General features: G+C 43.3%; 1 protein-coding gene across 1 annotated transcript in view; it reads left to right on the top strand.

The window, feature by feature from the left end:
• LOC138354545 (oxysterol-binding protein 1-like) overlaps positions 1 to 20,067 on the top strand; it is a 95,971-nt gene extending 75,904 nt beyond the window's left edge. Inside the window, exons 3-4 of the mRNA XM_069308908.1 lie at positions 15,891 to 16,138; positions 20,029 to 20,067. Coding sequence (XP_069165009.1) covers positions 15,891 to 16,138; positions 20,029 to 20,067 — 287 coding nt within the window. The remainder of the gene's footprint in view (positions 1 to 15,890; positions 16,139 to 20,028) is intronic.
• Positions 20,068 to 20,933: the final 866 nt, after the last annotated feature.

Below are 20,933 nucleotides of genomic sequence, written 5' to 3' on the forward strand. Positions count from 1 at the left end.
TACCCCCATCCCTCGTAATTCTGGGACGAGTCTCGTCGCAAATTTCTGAATCTTTCCAAATGTGTTTCTTTAATGTGGGGAGGCATGGGGCGGCATACTCTAAGACTGGCCACGTAGGCAGTGTAAGGTGCCCTAAATGCCTCCTTACTTAGGCTTATGAATGATGTTATAACTTTTGCTAGCGTAGAGCACGCTGCTGTCGTTATCCTATTTATATGTGCCTCAGGAGTTTGATTAGGTGTAACGTCCACTCTCAGCTCTTAATCGAATCGTCAGAGGAAAGTAGTTTCCCTCCATTAAGTACTGACCCTTTGCTCTTCTGTCACCTAGTCCCATTTTCATAATTTTACTGTGCGTGCGCCTGCGTGCGCGCGCAACCTGTCCTCTTAAAAGTAACATCGCTTTTGGCCGTTTGCCCGTATGGCCGGAAGTGGACGTAATTTGAAAATGAAAAAAAAAATGAAAACAAGTTTGGGATTTTTTTTTCAACAACAGTAAGTTAAGGGTTCTCTGGTAGATAGGTTAGGTGGGCAGGAAATTCTCAGTTTCAAATTCTTATGAAAAATGTAAATTGAAAGTTTCCTCTCCAAACCTTTCCAAGTAAGCCGGACGACTCAAACAGAAAACGGGACAGTACGTCACTTTTGTAAGTCAATTTCATTTCAAATTGCATCCACTTTTGGCCATAGCGCGCATACGAGCGAAAAGTGACGTTATTTTTAAGAGGACAGGTTGCTGTGTTTACTAGTTGTGTTTACTAGTTGTGTTTTTTTGCGGTGGTTGAGCTTTGCTCTTTCGGCCCGCCTCTCAACTGTCAATCAACTGTTTACTAACTACTAACTTACTATTTTTTTTCCCCACACCACACACACCCCAGGAAGCAGCCCGTGACAGCTGACTAACTCCCAGGTACCTATTTACTGCTAGATAACAGGGGCACTTAGGGTGAAAGAAACTTTGCCCATTTGTTTCTGCCTCGTGCGGGAATCGAACCCGCGCCACAGAATTACGAGTCCTGCGCGCTATCCACCAGGCTACGAGGCCCCCTGTGCGTGTGTTCGTGCGCCTGTGTGTGCGCCTGGGTGCGTGCGCGTATGTACTTACCTAATTGTGCTTACGGGGGTTGAGCTCTGGCTCTTTGGTCCCGCCTCTCATCTGTCAATCAACTAATGTACAGGTTCGTGAGCCTATTGGGCTCTGTCATATCTATACTTGAAACTGTGTATGGAGTCAGCCTCCACCACATCACTGCCTAATGCATTCCATTTGTCTACTACTCTGGCACTGAAATAATCTTTCTAACGTCTCTATGGCTCATTTGGGCACTCAATTTCCACCTGTGTCCCCTAGTGCGTGTGCCCCTTGTGGTAAATAGTCTGTCTTTATCTTCCCTATCAATTCCTCTGAGAATCTTGTATGTGATGATCATGTCCCCTCTAATTCTTCTGTCTCCCAGTGTCTTTTCTGTGTGTCTGTCTGTCTGTCTATCTGTGTGTCTGTCTGTCTTTAGGTGAGGGTGGAAACCAGGGACGCCAGTTATATCCCATATCATTATCCTAATATTTTCGGCTATATGCAGCACCGAGTGGCAGGTGGTACAGTGTACAATGATGTGTTAATGCTGCCTCTTCCGTCCCCTCCCTCCTCACTGTGGTCAAAGATCGATACTTACATTTCCCTCTCGGACCCTCACCCTACACCCTCACCCCACACACCCTCTACCTTGCACTCTTCCCTTAACTTATTGAACCATTTGGAAGACTTTTTATTTCTAATTTGTTAATGCAGAGGCAAAAGTATAAAGTGCATAGACTTTGGAAATAAAAATGAGATAATTCGGAGGTGAAGAAAAAGCTCCATAGTAGATAGTTGATGATTAAAGGTGAGAGTTAAAACTTGGTGGGTTGCCTGACTGCTGACTCCCAATAAATCACAATGTGTGCATCTGCTGCACATTACCCTTGTGGATCACTATGACTTGCCAGATTACCCTCTTCTATAATGTTACCTCTTCCGCCGCTGTTATCCTCCACCATTGTGTCGAGTCGTCTGGTAACTCGTGTAGAGTCCGTCACTGCATCACCCAGATGAAATTAATGCTTTTAAATTTCATATTCTCACATTGATGAATTGTACGTTTTATTTGTAAATGGAGCGTGTTACGATCGCCTGGACGTCATCTGTAAATGGGTCGTAATTTTAATTAACCTGTGAAAGGAACAGAACACAACTGCTCCCCTTTGCTCCGCTTCCTGGGTAATTGATCAACTTGCTCGGCAGTTTTATCGGTCGTTCTCTGAATTCAGAAAAGTTTGTCAATTGTGGCAGCGCGCGTTGTTACCTGACCGGGTGGTCGGTGTTTGGCAGGAGCCGGGGTGCTGGTGTCGGGCACGTGGACACTGGCAGGAGCCGGGGTACTGGTGTCGGGCACGTGGACACTGGCAGGAGCCGGGGTACTGGTGTCGGGCACGTGGGCACTGGCAGGAGCCGGGGTACTGGTGTCGGGCACGTGGACACTGGCAGGAGCCGGGGTACTGGTGTCGGGCACGTGGACACTGACAGGAGTGTCTTGGGTGTTGCGGGGCGAGACACACAACAGGGCCTCGATGGCTTTACCAGAGGATGATAACGACAGATATTTAAGGGAAGATAGATCATGGGATGAACGAAAAGGGAGGGACGTAGGCGAACGGGGGTTTGAATTTTCGGAATGGGAGGGATGAGGGGGAATGTTGGCTGTTTGTGTGAGATAAATGGGGAGAAAGTTGATACTGGAGGGGAGAGGGAAAGCTTGGTAGGGTAGCGGAGAGGAATGACAGGGTGTGAAGGGTGGTGGGGACGGAGAGAGAGACTGGGGGAAGGGTGAGTGTGTCAGGGGTGGGATCCCTGTCACTGCAGGGTGTCGAGGGCAGGTGAGGCGTGGTGGTAGTGCAGGTCGTGGGGGAGAAAACTGCCATTGTAGCCAGAAGAGAGATGCGCATTTGTATCTGTTTACATGGATACATAGGCATTTGTGCAGCAATTCTTTACTATATGAAGGGTTACATAGCGTATTTCAATTACCAGATGTGTAATACTTAAAAAAAAATACCCATCTCACTCATTTTTTTTAAATTATTAACACATTTAGGTACATCTGCATTTGTGCAGCTACCCTAGACTATATGAAGGGGAGTACAGCGTCAAAAAGTAATGCTAAAATCCCCATCACACAGGATGGTTAGACATACAAAGGCATGTGATAGTCTGCACTGGCAGACTCTGGGTGCATTATGAGGATATCATCAACACTAGAGTGAATAAGTTAACAGTGATACTAAAAGTCCCCATCTCGCAGGATGGTTAGTCATACAGGGCCATATGTTCAGTAATGTGCACTGGCAAATTTTGGGGGTGCATTATGAGGATATCTTAAAAAATACGAGGTTATCTTGAGATGATTTCAGTGCTTAGCGTCCCCGCGGCCCGGTCCTCGACCAGGCCTCCTTTTTATTACACCCCTCCCCCCAGGAAGCAGCCCGTAGCATCTAACTCCCAGGTACCTATTTGTGCTAGGTAACAGGGGCATCAGGGTGAAAGAAACATTTTGCCCATTTGTGTCCGCCTCCACCGGGGATCGAACCCGGGACCTCAGGACTACGAATCCGAAGCGCTGTCCACACAGCTGTCAGGCGCCCAGAGTGAATAAAGTAATTACAAGGCTCCAGGTACCTCATGCCAACGAGTCTAAATGGCCTGATAACTGGGCATTCGGTGATGTAGTGTGGGAGATCATGCCGCAGTTCCTGCTCACAGAGTTTGCACCTGGAGTGCTCAGGATTGGGAGATCCGTCACCTGTAGCCACCTGCCACAGGTAACGGTAACCCAACCTGATCCTGGCAACCACTGTTTCGCACAGTCTGGTCGACGTTTTGTGGTGCCCATAAATATAGGTTTCAGATCTGAATAAATCATAGCTTTTTGTACGGGTGCTTTCAGGTCGTTGGGAGTCTGCAATTTCTTTCCTGTTAGAAAAGCCTGGAGTGCCTCCCCGCAGCACTCCATAAATAAATTGTGCCTCCATAAATTTTTGTGTTACATCTTTCATTTTGGTATCAAATTGTTCGCAATAAAAAGGCGCGCATTTTAAAACGAGTCCCACGATAATAGGACAATAAATAGAATTTTAACAAATATTTTAATATTTTGACCAGAAGCCTATTTATAATCTTTCAAGTGTTCGGACATCAAGTTTCATGTTATATCTTTCATTTTGGTATCAAAATGTGTGCAATCTAAAGGCGCTTGTTTTAAAACCACTACCAGATTGATCTGATAAAATTTAAATTTTTAACAAATATTTTAATGAGTGACTAGGTACTACGTCGTTGGAACCTATTCAGTAGAAGAATGAGTGACAAGATAGTCAGTCTGTGGAACGCGAAAGTGCTAGCTGGAGTGTGAGAACTCTACGGTGTGAACCAGCCAGGTTTTGTTTACCTTGCAGCTGGTTGGGTCTTATCGGTGCATCATTCAGCCTTGAGAGAAGAGTGAAAATGTCGTGCAGTTGTGTAAATAGTTATGTCACCCTCTGCTTCACTTTCCTCACCTCTTACAGCCAACGGTCTGTATGATGGTTAGTCTCCCCAAGTGTTGTGTGTATACACCCTCGCCCTTGCATTTCTCTACAGGGAAATTTCATCACAATCCAAATTAAACCATTCCTTTCAAATGAATGGTTTGAAACAGCAAGAACCGTGACTTGTGCAGACGGTTCTGATAGCGCAGGTACTACAACACTGTCACAGCTCTTGGAACAACCACTTGGACTGGACGGTAGAGTGACGGTCTCGCCTCATGCAGGTCGGCGTTCAATCCCCGACCGTCAAAAGTGGGCGGGCACCATTCCTTCCCCTAGTCCCATCCCAGTGCTACACAGGTGTGATGACTTGGCGCTTTCTTCTGATTGTTGCCCTCTTGGAACTCGTAAGCAAACATACATATATATAATAATAATATTATTATTATTATTATATTTATTATTTTTATTATTAAGTATTGCCATCACCAGTTTCGTGGGATGGCGAGGCATTAATCTTGTAAAACATTTCGGATTGTAGGAAAATGTAAAAAAATACTAGTCCATTCAGCATATGTTAGTGACAGCATCATGGGACCTCAACACCACACTGCAGGCGTTATCACTGCAACAGCATGCCACTGCGTCCTAAGACCTGTGCCAGGATTCAACAAGCATTTACGCATCCATTTACGAAACCTGTACATCTTTGAACAATGATAGCGATCTTGTTTACATATACTAACAGCTTACGAACTTCGATGCTTCAGAATCCAAGGTTGTTATTGTTATAAACGACCTCGTAGTGTTTCGCCGCTCATAAACTCTTTAATACATGTTAATAAAGCCGCCATGTACAGATGTACTGTACAGAAAGATGTACAGATTTCGTAGGGAAGGGGGGGGGGCTTGCCTACATGGTCTATGACTCCTGGCCCTGGTGCTCTGTGCTGTTTGGGAACTTGCACAAACCACAGCACTACATTATTCCCACTACACAAACTGAGCGAAGAAAGTGTAAGAGGGACTGAATGAAGTGTAGAAAGAATGAGGCGCATTTGTCAGAAAATAAAGAAATTGTAGGAGAACACGGAAAATGCATTTCGTGATGCTTGGGAGAATAGTTGGTGGGACAGGACGCTGCCAGAGGCGGAGTGGGGTGGACACACGCACAAGAACTCACTCACACTGGAAGTGTGTGTGAACACAAGTGTGAACACAAGTGTGAACACAAGTGTGAACACAAGTGTGAACGAACACACACGGCAAGTAGGGGTCCTCGTTGTTGGACTGGTTGACCAGTCCAACAACGAGGAGGCCTGGTCGAGGGCCGGGCCGCGGGGACGTTGATCCCCGGAACCATAACAAGATACACCAAGAAAACAGCTGCCGGTAAACCACAGACGGGCAGTGGTTTACGGTACCGCTGGTTCTCTTCTAGAAAATCCCTGGAAACATTATGGGAAAAACTCGCCAGAACATTGAATTTATTTTTATATACGGATTTTTGAACTTGATATATTTTAAATAATCGACCTGACTTTTACAATTTTTTGAGATCCCTAAATTTGGATTTAAATTTACCTTTTTTCAGTGTTTTTCATTTCTATCGTGTTCGTCAATTTCCATAATGTAGCCTAACATTCCATTCTCGCGCATTTTGTTGTAAACTGTAGTAATTTAGTGAGGCGCCGAGGGCGATCCGCAGCTCCCGCTCGTTCATGTCAGTAGTGTGATGATAGTCATAAAGTAGACGGCGTGTGATGGTGAAATTGATGCTGGTATTGTGTTTGGATTTGTAATGATGGTTTCAATGGTTCTGTAATGAGGCTGTGGTAGGTGTGTGTGTTCCTCGGGTGTAGTGTGGTGTGTGTGTGTGTGTGTGTGTGTGTGTGTGTGTGTGTGTGTGTGTGTGTGTGTGTGTGTGTGTGTGTGTGTGTGTGTGTGTGTGTGTGTGTGTACTCACCTAGTTGTACTCACCTAGTTGTGTCTGCAGGATCGAGCATTGACTCTTGGATCCCGCCTTTCGAGCATCGGTTGTTTACAGCAATGACTCCTGTCCCATTTCCCTATCATACCTGGTTTTAAAATTATGAATAGTATTTGCTTCCACAACCTGTTCCTTAAGTGCATTCCATTTTCCCACTACTCTCACGCTAAAAGAAAACTTCCTAACATCCCTGTGACTCATCTGAGTTTCCAGCTTCCACCCATGTCCCCTCGTTCTGTTACTATTCCGTGTGAACATTTCGTCTATGTCCACTCTGTCAATCCCTCTGAGTATTTTATACGTTCCTATCATGTCCCCCCTCTCCCTTCTTCTTTCTAGTGTCGTAAAGCACAGTTCCTGTGTGTGTGTTCCCGGGTGTAGTGAGAGGTTTGTGTGTGTTTCCTATGTGTAGTGAGAGGTGTGTGTGTGTGTGTTCCTGCGTGTAGTCACCAGTCAAGCAGGAGCAAGTCAGGAAAATGTGTAGATGTATGCGTGATATATCAGTAGGGCGCCAGGTGCAGGAGAGGCCCAGGAGAGTATAACACCTGCTGGCCCACCTTACACACAAACCTCTCTGCAAATCTCATTAACTCACACCTTCAGAATCAACCTCTTGTTTTCTTCCCACTCTGCTTCCCTTTTCATCTGATTTATCCTCTTTAGCCTTCTTATTTATCCCGTCTTCCTCATCTTGCAGAATGAATCAATAACCAGTTTACTGTCCAATTTATAATACATTTTTTATTTTTATATATCACTATTTTTTTTCTCCTTCCTTTTTATTGATGGCAATAAACATGTTTGGGGTATTAAGTTATCTAAGGGCATGTAATAAGTCAGGACTCTTCATTGTCGTTACAGTATCAAGCATTGCTACTTTATATAAATGTCTTGGATACGACAAATTTTACCGAAACCAATTTGTTTTTCGTAAACAAAAAACTGATTTTGCGAGGACAGGTGGTAGATGGAGGAGAGAAGAGTGAGGCAAGAAAAGTGATGCATCTGTTGTGGATAAAACAGGATAGATTAATGTTATTTCAGCCAAGGTATTGTGACGTTGTCTTGGCAGGTGGATATAACATACACCAGAAGCACACACATACAAGCTGTCAGCAACTTGAATGAAATTAGCGGGTCTAAGAGCAGCTTTTAGGATCGTTGATATCGGCCTATACAGCCTGTGTAAGACTGGAAAATGGAGCGTAAGCTTTGAAGCTTGTTAACCACGCAATAAAATACACAAGACGAGATTGACTTGGAAGATACTTCCGGGGAGAACAGCACCATAACTGCGAGGTTAGGCTAAACCACCACAGCTACAACATTTAAAAGATAAGAACTAGAAGAGATATCATCACATGAAGGAGATTAGGAGTCGTAAGTGAAATAGAAAATATTTCATTAACGAGAATAAATTCATCAGTTTTGAATCCGTTATGCCAGTTCGCCATCACCAGTTTTTTGTCTATTGTAAAACACACTGAAGTCAGTAAACAAAAATGGGATGATAAAGTAAAGTGTTATCAAGTGATGAATTGTGTTGACACGGCATCACGAGACTTGGGCCATAATGTATATTAGGCCGTGCCCTCTGAGGCCAGGTTGTTAACAAAGTTGGACCTGCCTCTTAGCTGACTGTTGATGACTTGGGTACTGCCGCCCCGCGTCGCGGGTGTGTTGCCGCCTGGTGGTGGTGCGTCGTGCTAGGCTGTGTCAGTGTTGTCTTGTTGTATACCCTGCCAAAGGTACTCTTGCCATGTTGTGATAAATTAACTGAACCTTTGATCATTCTAGGCAGGTCGGCAGAGCCTTGTATAATGCTCTGTTAATGACGGCTAAATCTTTATCGTTGTGTCGGGTCGGAGGCAGTTGTTATCGCTCTGCTCAGGGTAACATAAAGTTTTCGTGCCCATTCTGTAACTGACGGCTTGTACGACTTATTGGATGAATTCCTTTCCTTTAAGTGGAGGATAGTTCCTATTTGTCTGGCGTGTTCCTCGCTCTGTGTTCTCTCTCGCGCCCTCACTCGTCTTCCCAGCTCTCTTCATGTGTGTTCATGTTGAATATTTTCACCTGTACAGAGTGAACTCGGCTTACAATGTCTTCTAGTAAATCCACCTGGCTAGCTGCACTTTCCATGGACGAGTCAGACAGCACTGTTATAACTGGCTGTTTCACTTGGTGTGAGTTATTGAAGCATTCAGCTGTGTAGATTCTGCACGCCCGTAGTTCAGTCGGCTTGGATTGGCGACTTTTGGTGGCTTGGATACACTGAAGAGGATTGGCGAATTTTACAAGTGATAACGGAAATTACGTAAAGAATGTTGATTAACACGACTTTGGAAAGATTCTGACCTGGATGGCTAGTCTTACCTTGTGTAGCTTCCGGGGATCAACAGCCCGCGGTCCAGTCTCCCACCAGGCCTCCCGGTCGTCTGGTCGCCGCCTGACGCATGAATCACAACCTGGTTGATTAGGTATTCTTTGGGGGGGGGGGGTTGTCGAGTTCTCTCTTGAACACTGTGAGAGGCCGGCCAGTTATGGCCCTTATGTGTAGCGGGAGAGTGTTGAAAAGTCTTGAGCCCTTGATGTTGATTGAGTTATCTCTCAGGGTACCTATTGCACCTCTGCTTTTCAACGGGGGTATTCTGCACATCCTGCCATGCCTACTGGTCTCATGTGATGTTATTTCTGTGTTCAGATTTGGAACCAGTCCCCTCTAATATCTTCCACGTGTAGATTGTTATGTCTCGCCTGCGCTCTGGATAATACAGATTTAGAACTTTTAACCGGTCCTAATAATTAAGATGACTTAGAGCGAATTATTGTTGTAAAGGATCTTTGCACACACTCTAGGTCAGTAATTTTTCTGGCTCTGAATGGGGCTGTTAGAGTGCAACAATATTCCACCCCAGAAAACACTCGTGTCTTGAAAAGTATCATGATGGGTATGGCGTGCCCTTGTTTGGAAGGTCCTTGTTATCCAACCTGTCATTTTTCTTGCGGTTGTAACAGCTACTTTATGGTGGTCTGTAACGGTAAGGTCTTCTGACATGATTACTCCGAGATCCTTTACATTGCTTTTTTGTTCTATGGTGTGATTTGATTCTGTTTTATATATGGTTTCCGTTTTTAAATTTTATTTTTTCCATAGCGCAGGAGCTGGAACTTATTTCCATTAAATATCTTGTTATCTGTGGCCATTGACAGACCCGATTTACATCTGGAGGGTTGTCGTGTCCTCTGTAGTGTCTACTCGCAAGAACATTCTAGTGTCATCTACAAATCATGATACAGTGCTGTAGTTTGTATCCTTGTCTATGTCTGATAATATGATGAGAACAAGTACCGGAACAAGTACGGTACCTTGGGGGACTGAACTTTTCACAGTAGATGATCCGGATTTTACTGTGTTGACTATTACACTCCGCGTTCTGTTCGGTAGGAAGTTGAAGAGCCATCTCCCTACTTTGCCAGTAATTCATTTTGCACGCATTTTGTGCGCAATAACACCCATGGTATATTACATCTGCGTTTTGATCGTCTTCCACGGCACCTGAGGCCATGTCACAGTGATCCAGCAACTGTGAGAGGCAGGAGCGCCCTGTTCTGAACCCATGTTGTATAGGGGTAATGTTGATGTTGTGATTCCATGTGATTTGTAATCTTACTTCTTAGCACTTGCTCAAAGATTTTTGTGTGAGAGGTTAGAGCTATTGGTCTATAATTTTGTGCATCAGCTTTACTACCGCCTTTGTAAAGTGGCGCAATCTCCGCTGTTTTAAGTATGTCAGGGATGACGCCAGTATCTAGGCTCCTTCTCCAAAATATGTTTAGGGCCTGTGATAGTGGTATTTTGCACTTCTTGATGAATATAGAATGCCACGAGTATGGGTCTGGTGCAGTGTGCATTAGCATGCTGTCTATGGTTACTTCAACAGTCCAATGGGGTTATGGTGACATCTGATGTGTGGTTCCATGTTGGTGTCACATGAAGAATCCATTTGGATCATCAATCTTCAATGTGGTCAGCGGGTTCACTGAAAACAGAATCGTACTAAAGCCTCGGTATTTCACTCATTTCTTTGTTGTCATCTGTGAAAGTTCCGAAAAAGTATTTCTGGTTCCTCTCTATTTCTCTTATGGCCTTTTGCTCCCTTTGCCTCTCTTGGATTTGATATGATTATCTCTGCTTCAGCTCCATCATTTCCATTTCCCTACACAGCCTTCCTGGTCGTTGTTGGCATAGTGAACCGTTTGAGATGTTTTGCTCTTTGTTTTATCGCCTATAGAGGGAGCGCCGTTCTCGTTCCTGTTATGCATCTTTTTTTCTCTTCTTAGTGATATAAGCCGTCTACATTTTCTAGTGCTACAGTGCCTATTGTCTCGAAGCATTGGTGTCTGCATTATGTAGTTGTTCTTCCCAGCATAGTTCTTCGAGCTCTTGGCTTATGAGTTCCCAGTTAATCAGTTTGTTATTGAAATTGAATTTGCTGAATTCTCCTCCTCCTCCTCCTGGGATTTGATATTGGCTTCACCGGTCTATTACCCATGCTCGTCTGAACTTCGATCAGGTTGTGATCGGGAGTAACAAGTAGTTGTAATCATTATGTCCCTGATCAGCTCGTCGTTGTTTGTAAAAATAAGGTCTAGGATGTTTTCTTTCCTATTTCGCTCTACTATTTGCTGGTTTAAAGCAAATCTTAGTGTCACACATCTGCAGCGGGTCATTTGTGTGTGACTTCACCTTAATCTTACCTAACCATGGAGTGAGAATATGTAATAATACTAATTACATAGTCATTGTGAATCCATTACCGTGTGCAGATTTCCTTCCTAAGAACAGGTTTGTTCTTAGGAAGGAAATCTGCACCAGTATGTGCAGTCTATCCTCGCACATACTGGTGCGAGGATAGACTGCCTGTCTACTCGTGCTATAGTGGTGTCGGATGGAGCGAGGAGAGAGGGGAATAGATTGTGTGGATTGTGAAGCCACTCCCCAAGCCAAACCCATTAGCTTTGGATTTTAATTTTCGTTGACTCCAACTAAGAGTCAAATCAGAGGGCATAGAGCTGTTTGGCCCTAAAGGAACACGGTGCTCATCTCTAAAGGTTGTAATATTTTTAATTTCTCACCTGTCCAAAACACAGCAGACAGATTGAGAATATTACATCCTTTAGAGATGAGCAATGTTCCTTTTGGGCCACACAGCTCTATGCCTTCTGATTTGACTCTTAGTTGGGAGTCAACGAAAAATAAAACCCAAAGCCAATGAAGAGGTGAATATAACAACCCATCCGCCTAAAATGAAAGTATTTATGGTAACTGTTTGGTTGAAAGCACCACTATGTAATGATGTACCACCAGAAAGGTGACTTTCGTATTACTGAATTTGGACAAACTGGAAACTTTCTTAACCGTAACATAGATATACGACCTAATTTAACCTCTCCTAGCAATCCTAGGTTTATTATACGCTGTATTAGGCCTAATGTAGTACATAGCTGCTTTATTAGGCCTAGGAATATTTAAATTTGTATGTTACCTTTATTTTTCCGGACTTTTTAAATTTAATTGTACAAAATGTAGTTTACTGGTGGTGGTCCACCACTACACACAGTGGTGGTCCACCACTACACACAGTGGTGGTCCACCACGACACACTGGTGGTCCACCACTACACACAGTGGTGGTCCACCACTACACACAGTGGTGGTCCACCACTACACACAGTGGTACTTTAGACCCAGATAGTTACTATAAATACTATCATGTCAGGAGGATGGGTTGTGATATAATGTTTACACAACACCGGTGACCTCGTTACTACCATATCAAATATAAGAAGATAAGAATAAAGGTAACTGCAGAAGGCCTATTGGTCCATACGAGGCAGCTCCTATTTATATCCATATATTCTTGATCAGTCAATGAATTGTGATAATGCAGATGAGATGAGATGTCCTGGGCTTGATTGATTGTAGTTGACAGTTGTAATGAAGTCCCATAACGTCAGTTAAATAAGAACAGTGTATGCGTGTCCATAAGTGTGGGGCATCAGAAATGGAATGGAAATAGACATTAGAATAGCTTGCTAAAACTTGTTCTATATTGTAGTTTAGCCTCGCTCGCTGCCCAGAGAATCCACCCCCCCCCCCCCGCCGGCTCCCTTTCCCCGTTGCACATATTAACCTTCCATTTACCCTCTCCCACTGCACCAAGTGCACCAGTATATCCAGGAGATAAACGCAGCCCTTCAGATTAAAGACCCACCTTTAACTAGCTGTGTGTGGCTCTGTGAGTGGCTCCCTGGAGGCAAATGGCGCTGTGTGTATGAGGGGCAGGCGCCTCCCGGGGTGGTAACCTAGTGTAAAGGTGTCACACTCCGCGAATTACACACTCTAACATCATACTCGTGTGGTGCAGGGGCGGAAGGGTATGATTTGATGCGTGTATTTATGTTTGTACGTGCATACATGCATGCATACATACAGACAGACACAGACAGTTGTGCTTGAATTGTCGATTAGCTTTTTTTTTTGTCGTTGGTCATCTAATGCAGTGATATCAGAAGTACTGCTATGAATGTGCACAACTGGTCTGTTTACCTGTAGTTTACTCCTGGTGGATACCGAAAGTTTTCCTCCTCCTCGCATCCCGGAGTGAAGCTGTGCTCGCTGACCCACACAATAATCACACTCCGGATATTTCCCTTCACTTGAAGTTGGATGTAAACACAGAACAGTAATCAGTTAGAGAGCACGAGTGCTCTGTACAGTATCGTTAGTGGCGTGGGATACGTTGCTTTGAAAGTTTTTATTATCTACCCCATATAAAGGTTTGGTCACAACGGTCCGTAAGGAGATCTGACTGCATCTTTTATATTGCCTTATTTTAAGGTATTAGTATTTTGCTATCACAAGTAATTGACTTTTGTAGCACTTTAAAATAATCTTGTTTTCCTTTACTCACTGGAAGCCTTCGTTGATGTATAATTCTTATGTCAGCGACGGACGGCATGAAACTGCCGGCTGCTCTCATGTGAGAGGGCCTCCAGCTCCTCCTCCATGGAGGGCTCTATATCCTCTCATGTGAGAGGGCCTCCAGGTCCTCCTCCATGGAGGGCTCTATATCCTCTCATGTGAGAGGGCCTCCAGGTCCTCCTCCATGGAGGGCTCTATATCCTCTCATGTGAGAGGGCCTCCAGCTCCTCCATGGAGGGCTCTCTATCCTCTCATGTGAGAGGGCCTCAGCTCCTCCTGCATGGAGGGCTCTATATCTCTCATGTGAGAGAGCCTCCAGCTCCTCCTCCATGGAGGGCTCTATATCCCCTCATGTGAGAGGGCCTCCAGGTCCTCCTCCATGGAGGGCTTTATATCCTCTCATGTGAGAGGGCCTCCAGCTCCTCCTCCATGGAGGACTATCCTCTCAGGTGAGAGGATAAGGGAGAGTAGTGGGGTGAGAAGTGTACCTTGAGGGGTGCGGTCAGTGAACATTAACCTTGGTGGTTAATACCACGCCGGGCACTACAACTTTACATAATCACTACGAGGACAATGTTCATCCAGCTCGTCTTCCGAAGGTTTCTTAACGTCAAGAAAACGGTCAGTTCAAAGTGTCCTCTCCTAACCTACCAGAAGACCCAAAACAGAAAACGGGACAGTACGTCACTTTCGCGAGCCGCTTCCATTTTCAAGTACGATCATTTTTAGCCTTATGTAACGCATGCGATCGAAATGCGACGTTCTTTGTAAGAGGACAAAATGGTTCATTATCGAAATATTTCGTGGGAAGTACCTGACATTATATTGATTCATTAGCAGTGAAACTATTCCAAGTGGAAACTGTATGCGAGTATGGGATAAACAGAGAATAGTTGCGGTAGTGTGCCTGTATACGTGTATGAAACACGTCTTTATTCATGTTTATCTCGTGCTGTTAAGCCTTGGTACTTTAATATGTAATAGCTTTCCTTCATCAGCTCACATTTATTCAATGCTGCTAAATTACAATTTTAAGCATGCAAGATACATTCTCATAAATTTAACGCAAAATAACAGAAAAAGTATTGTTTTAATAAACTCCCAGAAATGGAACTGTGAAACTGTCCTGGTCTACAGCGGCTTTATTCTCAGTCTGGTTAGTTGTATGAATTGAAATAATTAAGTATACGCTCGCTCTATATTCTTCACAATTGGGAGAAACATTGTATATGGGGTAGGTGTGAAAGTTGAGGAATACAGACGATTATTATTAGCATCTTTATTGACTAATAGAAAAAAATCCTAATCGGAATGGAAGGGAATTATCAGGGAAAAGCACCAAGCCATTACGACTATATAGCACTTGGAAGGGGTCAGGATAAGGATTTAGGATGGGACGGGGGAAAGGAATGGTCCCGAACCACTTGGACGATCGGAGATTGATCGCCAACCTGCATGAAGCGAGACCGTCGCTGTACCGTCCAGCCCAAGTGTTTGGAGATAATTAATTCTATACCTAGGTTGGTCTTTTTTTTTTTTTTTTTTTTGTTCCCCTCTCCTCTCCAACACGGCCGGGCCGAGGTGTTAGGTGGGTAAGGACCACGACAACTGGGGCGTATAGAGAAGGAAGTGTACGGTTACCAGGGCTGTGTTGAGGGAGGCGGGAGAGGAGGAATAGCAGCGACACTCTTGCATAAAATTACTTTTATTGGAACATTTACGAGACAGAGGGGACAGAGGACACCTCCCTCCATCATCCTAATATATAATTTAAACCTTGTTTTAGTTAATGGTACATGTTGTTGCTTAGTAATAATGATATGAAAAATATTGTCTATTATAATTTACAGGAAATCATGCGAAATGTTTTTTTTTCTTAAGAGGTTTGTATAAAACTTTATATGCAGAATCACGTGTGCATTTATTTGTGTTAATGAATGAAAAGATTTGAAGTTTAATCTAAACATGTTGTAATCTCGCTTGCGTGTACAGGAGCTTCTGACTAGTATTTTCAGGTTTTGATAAGTCACCCCCAATACAGCTCTTGCTCGAGCGTTTTCTTTTTCATTCTCATATCTATTCTCTTTACACATCTCGTGTCTCCTCCTATTATATACTATTTTGCATTTATGACTTGTCTCATGTACTTGTCTATCAGGTACTCATATTATCAACACACTCCCGGCTTGGTGCCTTCTTTTCATAATTGCTTTATCAATACACAAAAAACTTAAATCATTATAATTACATCTTTAATTATTACAAATTATCATTCGCCTTTTTTTCCTGTTGTCCCTTTCCGATTTTCTCTATCCTCGTTCTGTTTAATTAATAACTCGTTCTCGTTGACGCAGAAGATGAAGACGAGGAAGACGTGAGCGAATCCGGGGCTGATGACGTATCGAACACCCTGAAGGTGCTGACGGCGAAGCTGGAGGACCTGCGCACGTGTCACGATCTCATCATGAAGCACGGGGCGGCCCTGCAGAAGTCCCTGGGCGAGCTGGAGGCCCTCGACAACACCCACGACCTCACCGCCAAGACCAAGACCGTTAACGAGAGAGCCACGCTCTTCAGAATCTCCTCAAACGCCATGATCAACGTGAGTATTTGTTCTTGACAGTGTCGCAGTCATAAGTGCTTATTACCTCTCTTCTTTGTCCACACCAAGAAAATTTAAGACGAAAGAAAATGGGTTCTCAGAAGATGGGCGAAGTGGAGACTGTTTTACCAATATAAATTCGTTTGTTGTTCTCTCTTCGCGAAGGATTCTGAAGTTACCTCTTGGCCGCAAACACCAGTGGCCGAAGCGGGAATAGGAAACCAGTGCTCGGCTTTTGAAGTTCCCCATATTTTTCTTAGTAAAATTTGCTTGGATGTATTTTGAGCTGTAGCTTAGTCCTATGTCTAATGGTTTCGGCGTAGTGGCTGTTTCACCGATTCATTACCGTATTTGTGAATTAGTATTTTACATTGTCCGTTGTGTATTGATGAATGACGCGCATGGAGCTTTTGTCTCTTGTATGAGTCAGGGTGAACTTCTTAAGGAGCTATCTTGATTATCGGTACATAACTTTCTCAGCCTCTTTGTGTTAGTGATGTTAGAGCTGTTATATCTTATTGCATATTTGTTAGTCGTGTAAGTTTTTACACGATAACAAGTACTGTAGTTGACATAGTTCTGTGATCATTTTCGTCACTGTTGTAATTTGTCTTGCATACTAGACCAAGTAGTGCGGTTCTGGCTATTAGGTACGATATCGATATATATATATATATATATATATATATATATATATATATATATATATATATATATATATATATAATATATATAATATATTTGTGTATTTAAAGGTTACAAAACATACAAGACAAATGCCTAAAGGTTATGGATCTCTTGAAGCTCCTCCGCTTCCGGACAGGAACCGAGAATGCAGCAAGCATTTCCCCTCTGGATCGCCACACTGAGGCGCTGAAACAAAAAACTGGAAGCCCTTGGGTCTCTAGTGACGTCAATGAGCTTGGAACCCAATTCCTTGAGAAATCCCAAGGCACTCTTGCCCCAGGGGCCATGCGTCTCAGACGCTATGGGAACAAAGAGGTATTGACCTTCCAGTCGCCTGTACTTGAGTGATTTTGCTGTTTCCCTGTGGTTGGCCGCCCCACCTGCTTGATCAGCTCCGAAGTGTACATAGGTGTCAGCCAGGGTGGATACACATGTGTAGTCCCACACCAACTGTCTACCCTCCTTCCATGAGTATATGGTGATGCCATCAGGGCGAAGTGCGGGGAAATCCGGGTTTTGGACCCCTATGATGCGAGGTTCTCTCTCCGCTGGGCACATAGCTGAGACGAGGCTTCTCTTGATGATGTCATTGACCTCGTTGTGTCTTGCATGCCAGCCCTTTGTGCTTCCGCAATGCAACCCATGCAGTCCGTATTGGTCTGCTTTCACCCTGTTGTAAATACACTTGTATTCAGTGTGAATTGGGGCACCAAGGCGGAGGGCCACTGCTACACGAAGGGATTCTGGATCTAGGCGCGTGCCCATTGCTGACATGGGTACTGCCAGGAGGAAGTCTCGCGCATGGGGGGCACGCACTGCTCTGAGGCGGGCTTTCTCCTTGTCTGATGTTGCGACGCTGAGTATGGCATCAGCTACTTTTTCCACTAGAGGGTATATATATATATATATATATATATATATATATATATAATATATATATATATAATAAAATACACACACGATGTGTGATGCAAAAATTATGAGAAGAATCAAGACGGATGAATATAGACAGAGACTACAGGATGACCTGGACAAACTGGAGGAATGGTCTAGAAAATGGCTGCTAAAGTTCAACTCAGGAAAGTGTAAGGTAATGAAATTAGGCGAAGGGAGCAGGAGGCTGAACACAAGGTGCCATCTGGGAGGTGAAATACTGCAAGAGTCAAATACAGAGAAAGATCTGGGGGGTTGACATCACACCGAACCTTTCCCCAGAGGCCCACATCAAAAGGATATCATCAGCGGCATATGCTAGACTGGCCAACATAAGAACTGCCTTTAGAAACTTGTGTAAGGAATCGTTCAGGACCCTGTATACCACTTATGTAAGACCAATACTGGAATATGCAGCTCCAGCCTGGAGTCCATACCTAGTTAAACACAAGAAAAAGTTTGAGAAGATTCAGAGGTATGAGCTACGAGGAAAGGCTAAAGGAGCTGAACCTCACGTCCCTGGAAAACAGAAGAGTAAGGGGAGACATGATAACCACCTTCAAAATTCTCACTGGAATTGACAGGGTGGACAAAGACAAACTCTTCAGCACGGGTGGGACACGAACATGGGGACATAGGTGGAAACTTAGTACCCAGATGAGCCACAGAGACGTTAGAAAGAATTTTTTTATTATTATTATTATTATTATTTTCTACCACAGACGTGGCCACACAGTTACAATGCTAACCAGATTATATACATTTTCTTCTGCCCTCCATGGACAGGGTTAGAGAAGTGTTAAACATATAGTTCAAGGGTTTATTGAACACTCAACCACAGAAGGTGATTCGGTGCTTTTAAAATGCTAAGCTAACCAACATACGTAAATACATAGATACACAGATTTACGTATGCCCTACATAAAGTTTTCGATGCGTCTTTTACATAGTGTCATTAATGTGCATTTACAAAGGTGAAATGTAATTCTGATCAGCTTCCATATATACTTTATACACATACATACACACGCACATGCATTCACATACATTTGTCTCTTTTACTCTGACAGGGTGAGATAGCTGATAGAGAAACTAGTGTGCAATTAAGCACTTAATCACTGAAGGTGATTAAGGTGCTTTTACAAGCTCAGGTTATATAGTTACATCACATACATACATTGTATAATTGATACATTACATGGTTAATCTTGGGTACAAGTCCAATATATCAAGTGTTCCCGTACTCATATAGTAATTACACAGTTCATCATACCTTAGCCCAGGAGGGCGAAAGTCAGTCAGTATGGGACATTCTACAATATAATGTTCAAGAGAGTGCATGTTTTCTCTTTCACAAAGTTGACACATTGTGTACTCGACATTTGGGTTTTGAGAAAGTTGCCAGATACGTCTATATCCCAGGCGTATTCTGGCCACTATAACATCACATTGCCGGGTTCTTGTTCTATTAGTCCCATATGTGAATGTCTCCTCACGATATCTATCATAATATTTAATGCTACAACTTTCAGGTCTTTGTGAATTAGTTAGGTCGGTGAGATCTTCATTAGATATTTGTTTAAGTATTCTCTGTCACTGCTAATGAAACACCCATATCAATTTCTACCACTGGTTTTCTACAGGCTGTATTTGCAAGCATATCAACAGTGTCATGCCTTGAGATGCCAACATGTGATGGTATCCATAGGAATTTAATTTCAAATCTGTTTTCTTTAGCAGCTAAAACATTCATTCGAATATCACTGACTATTTTCTGGGTGTCACTACTATGTGCGTTCAATGCCAGGAGTGCACTCTGCGAGTCACAGTATATAAGTCCACTGCCTTTGTCTTTTAAAAATTCAGTGGCAAGGTATATGCCTGCAAGTTTGGTTTGAGTTGTACTTGCCCAGTCATTGACGCGCTTCATTGCTGTGTGTACGAGAGAAGATTGTTCAAATATATTGCATGCACATCCGGTACATCGTCCACCTTCTTCTACAGAGCGGTCGGTATAGCACTGATACACATCGTTACCCATACTCTGAGTACTTTCAGTGATGCTTTTCAGTGTTAACTGTTTTAATAATGTAGAGTGCACACTATCATTCTTGGGCGCATTTACAAAATCAGCTGATAGATCCCAGTTATCCCATGGAGTAATTGGTTGATTATCATTAATTGAGTTGGGTACATATTTAATATTTTGATAGGAGTTAGCCACCTTGTAGAACCAAAATACATAATCAGATTTCGTTCTTCTTCTATAGACGTCATGTGAATGCAGCATATTAGAAAGTTTAGCTTGAAACTTCATGTGTTGTCTAGATCTACTCAATGCCTTCACGCCGAAAACTGTGCTAATAGACAACATTCTCACTTATGGTAGGTAATTTTAACTCTGCTCTCATATTAACTATTCTCGTGGACTTTGGAGCCCCCAAGGATGAGACGCATTGCTTCATTTTGCAAGGTTTCAAGAGATTTCAGCTCTTTGTCAGTATACAGTGTGTGAGATGTAGAGCATTGTAGTCAATCACAGAGCGTATAAATGATACATAAAACATTTTAGCAAGTCTCACGTTAAGTCCATGATTGACACCAACAAGGACCCGCAAGGGCTTTAATCTCTCCCAGAGTCTCCTCTTGAGATAAGAAAGGTACCCAGGGTCGTTAATGGGGACACCAAGGTATCTATAAGACTCGCAGTTCTCAAGTGCTCGCCCATCTATATGATAATTGGCTGGTGGAATACCACATGGAATGAGGGCACGAGTTTTGTGTACAGAGATAAGGAGGCCACATTCCTCAGCTCTAGTAGCAAAAGCATCGAGCAGAATTTTTTCAGTGTCAGAGTAGTTAATAAATGGAATGCCCTAGGAAGTGATGTGGTGGAGACTGACTCTATACACAGTTTCAAATGTAGATATGATAGATTGAACACCTAAATTTATACGTTGACGCAAACACTCGTTCTGAAATTGTGGCTGTTTTTGTATAAGTATTCATTACATTTTAAAGAACATTGTTTATCTTTATGACCATCTATATACATTGATGCGCTCCAGATTTACCCTGGGAAGGTTATCAATTTTTAATGCCTCAGCTATTGGTTGGATTAGATTTCTTCAAATATTTTCTGAATATCTTCACCGAATTCAATATTTCCAATCTT

This window comes from Procambarus clarkii, chromosome 63 (assembly GCF_040958095.1).
Source record: "Procambarus clarkii isolate CNS0578487 chromosome 63, FALCON_Pclarkii_2.0, whole genome shotgun sequence".
Taxonomy (NCBI): Eukaryota; Metazoa; Arthropoda; class Malacostraca; order Decapoda; family Cambaridae; genus Procambarus; species Procambarus clarkii.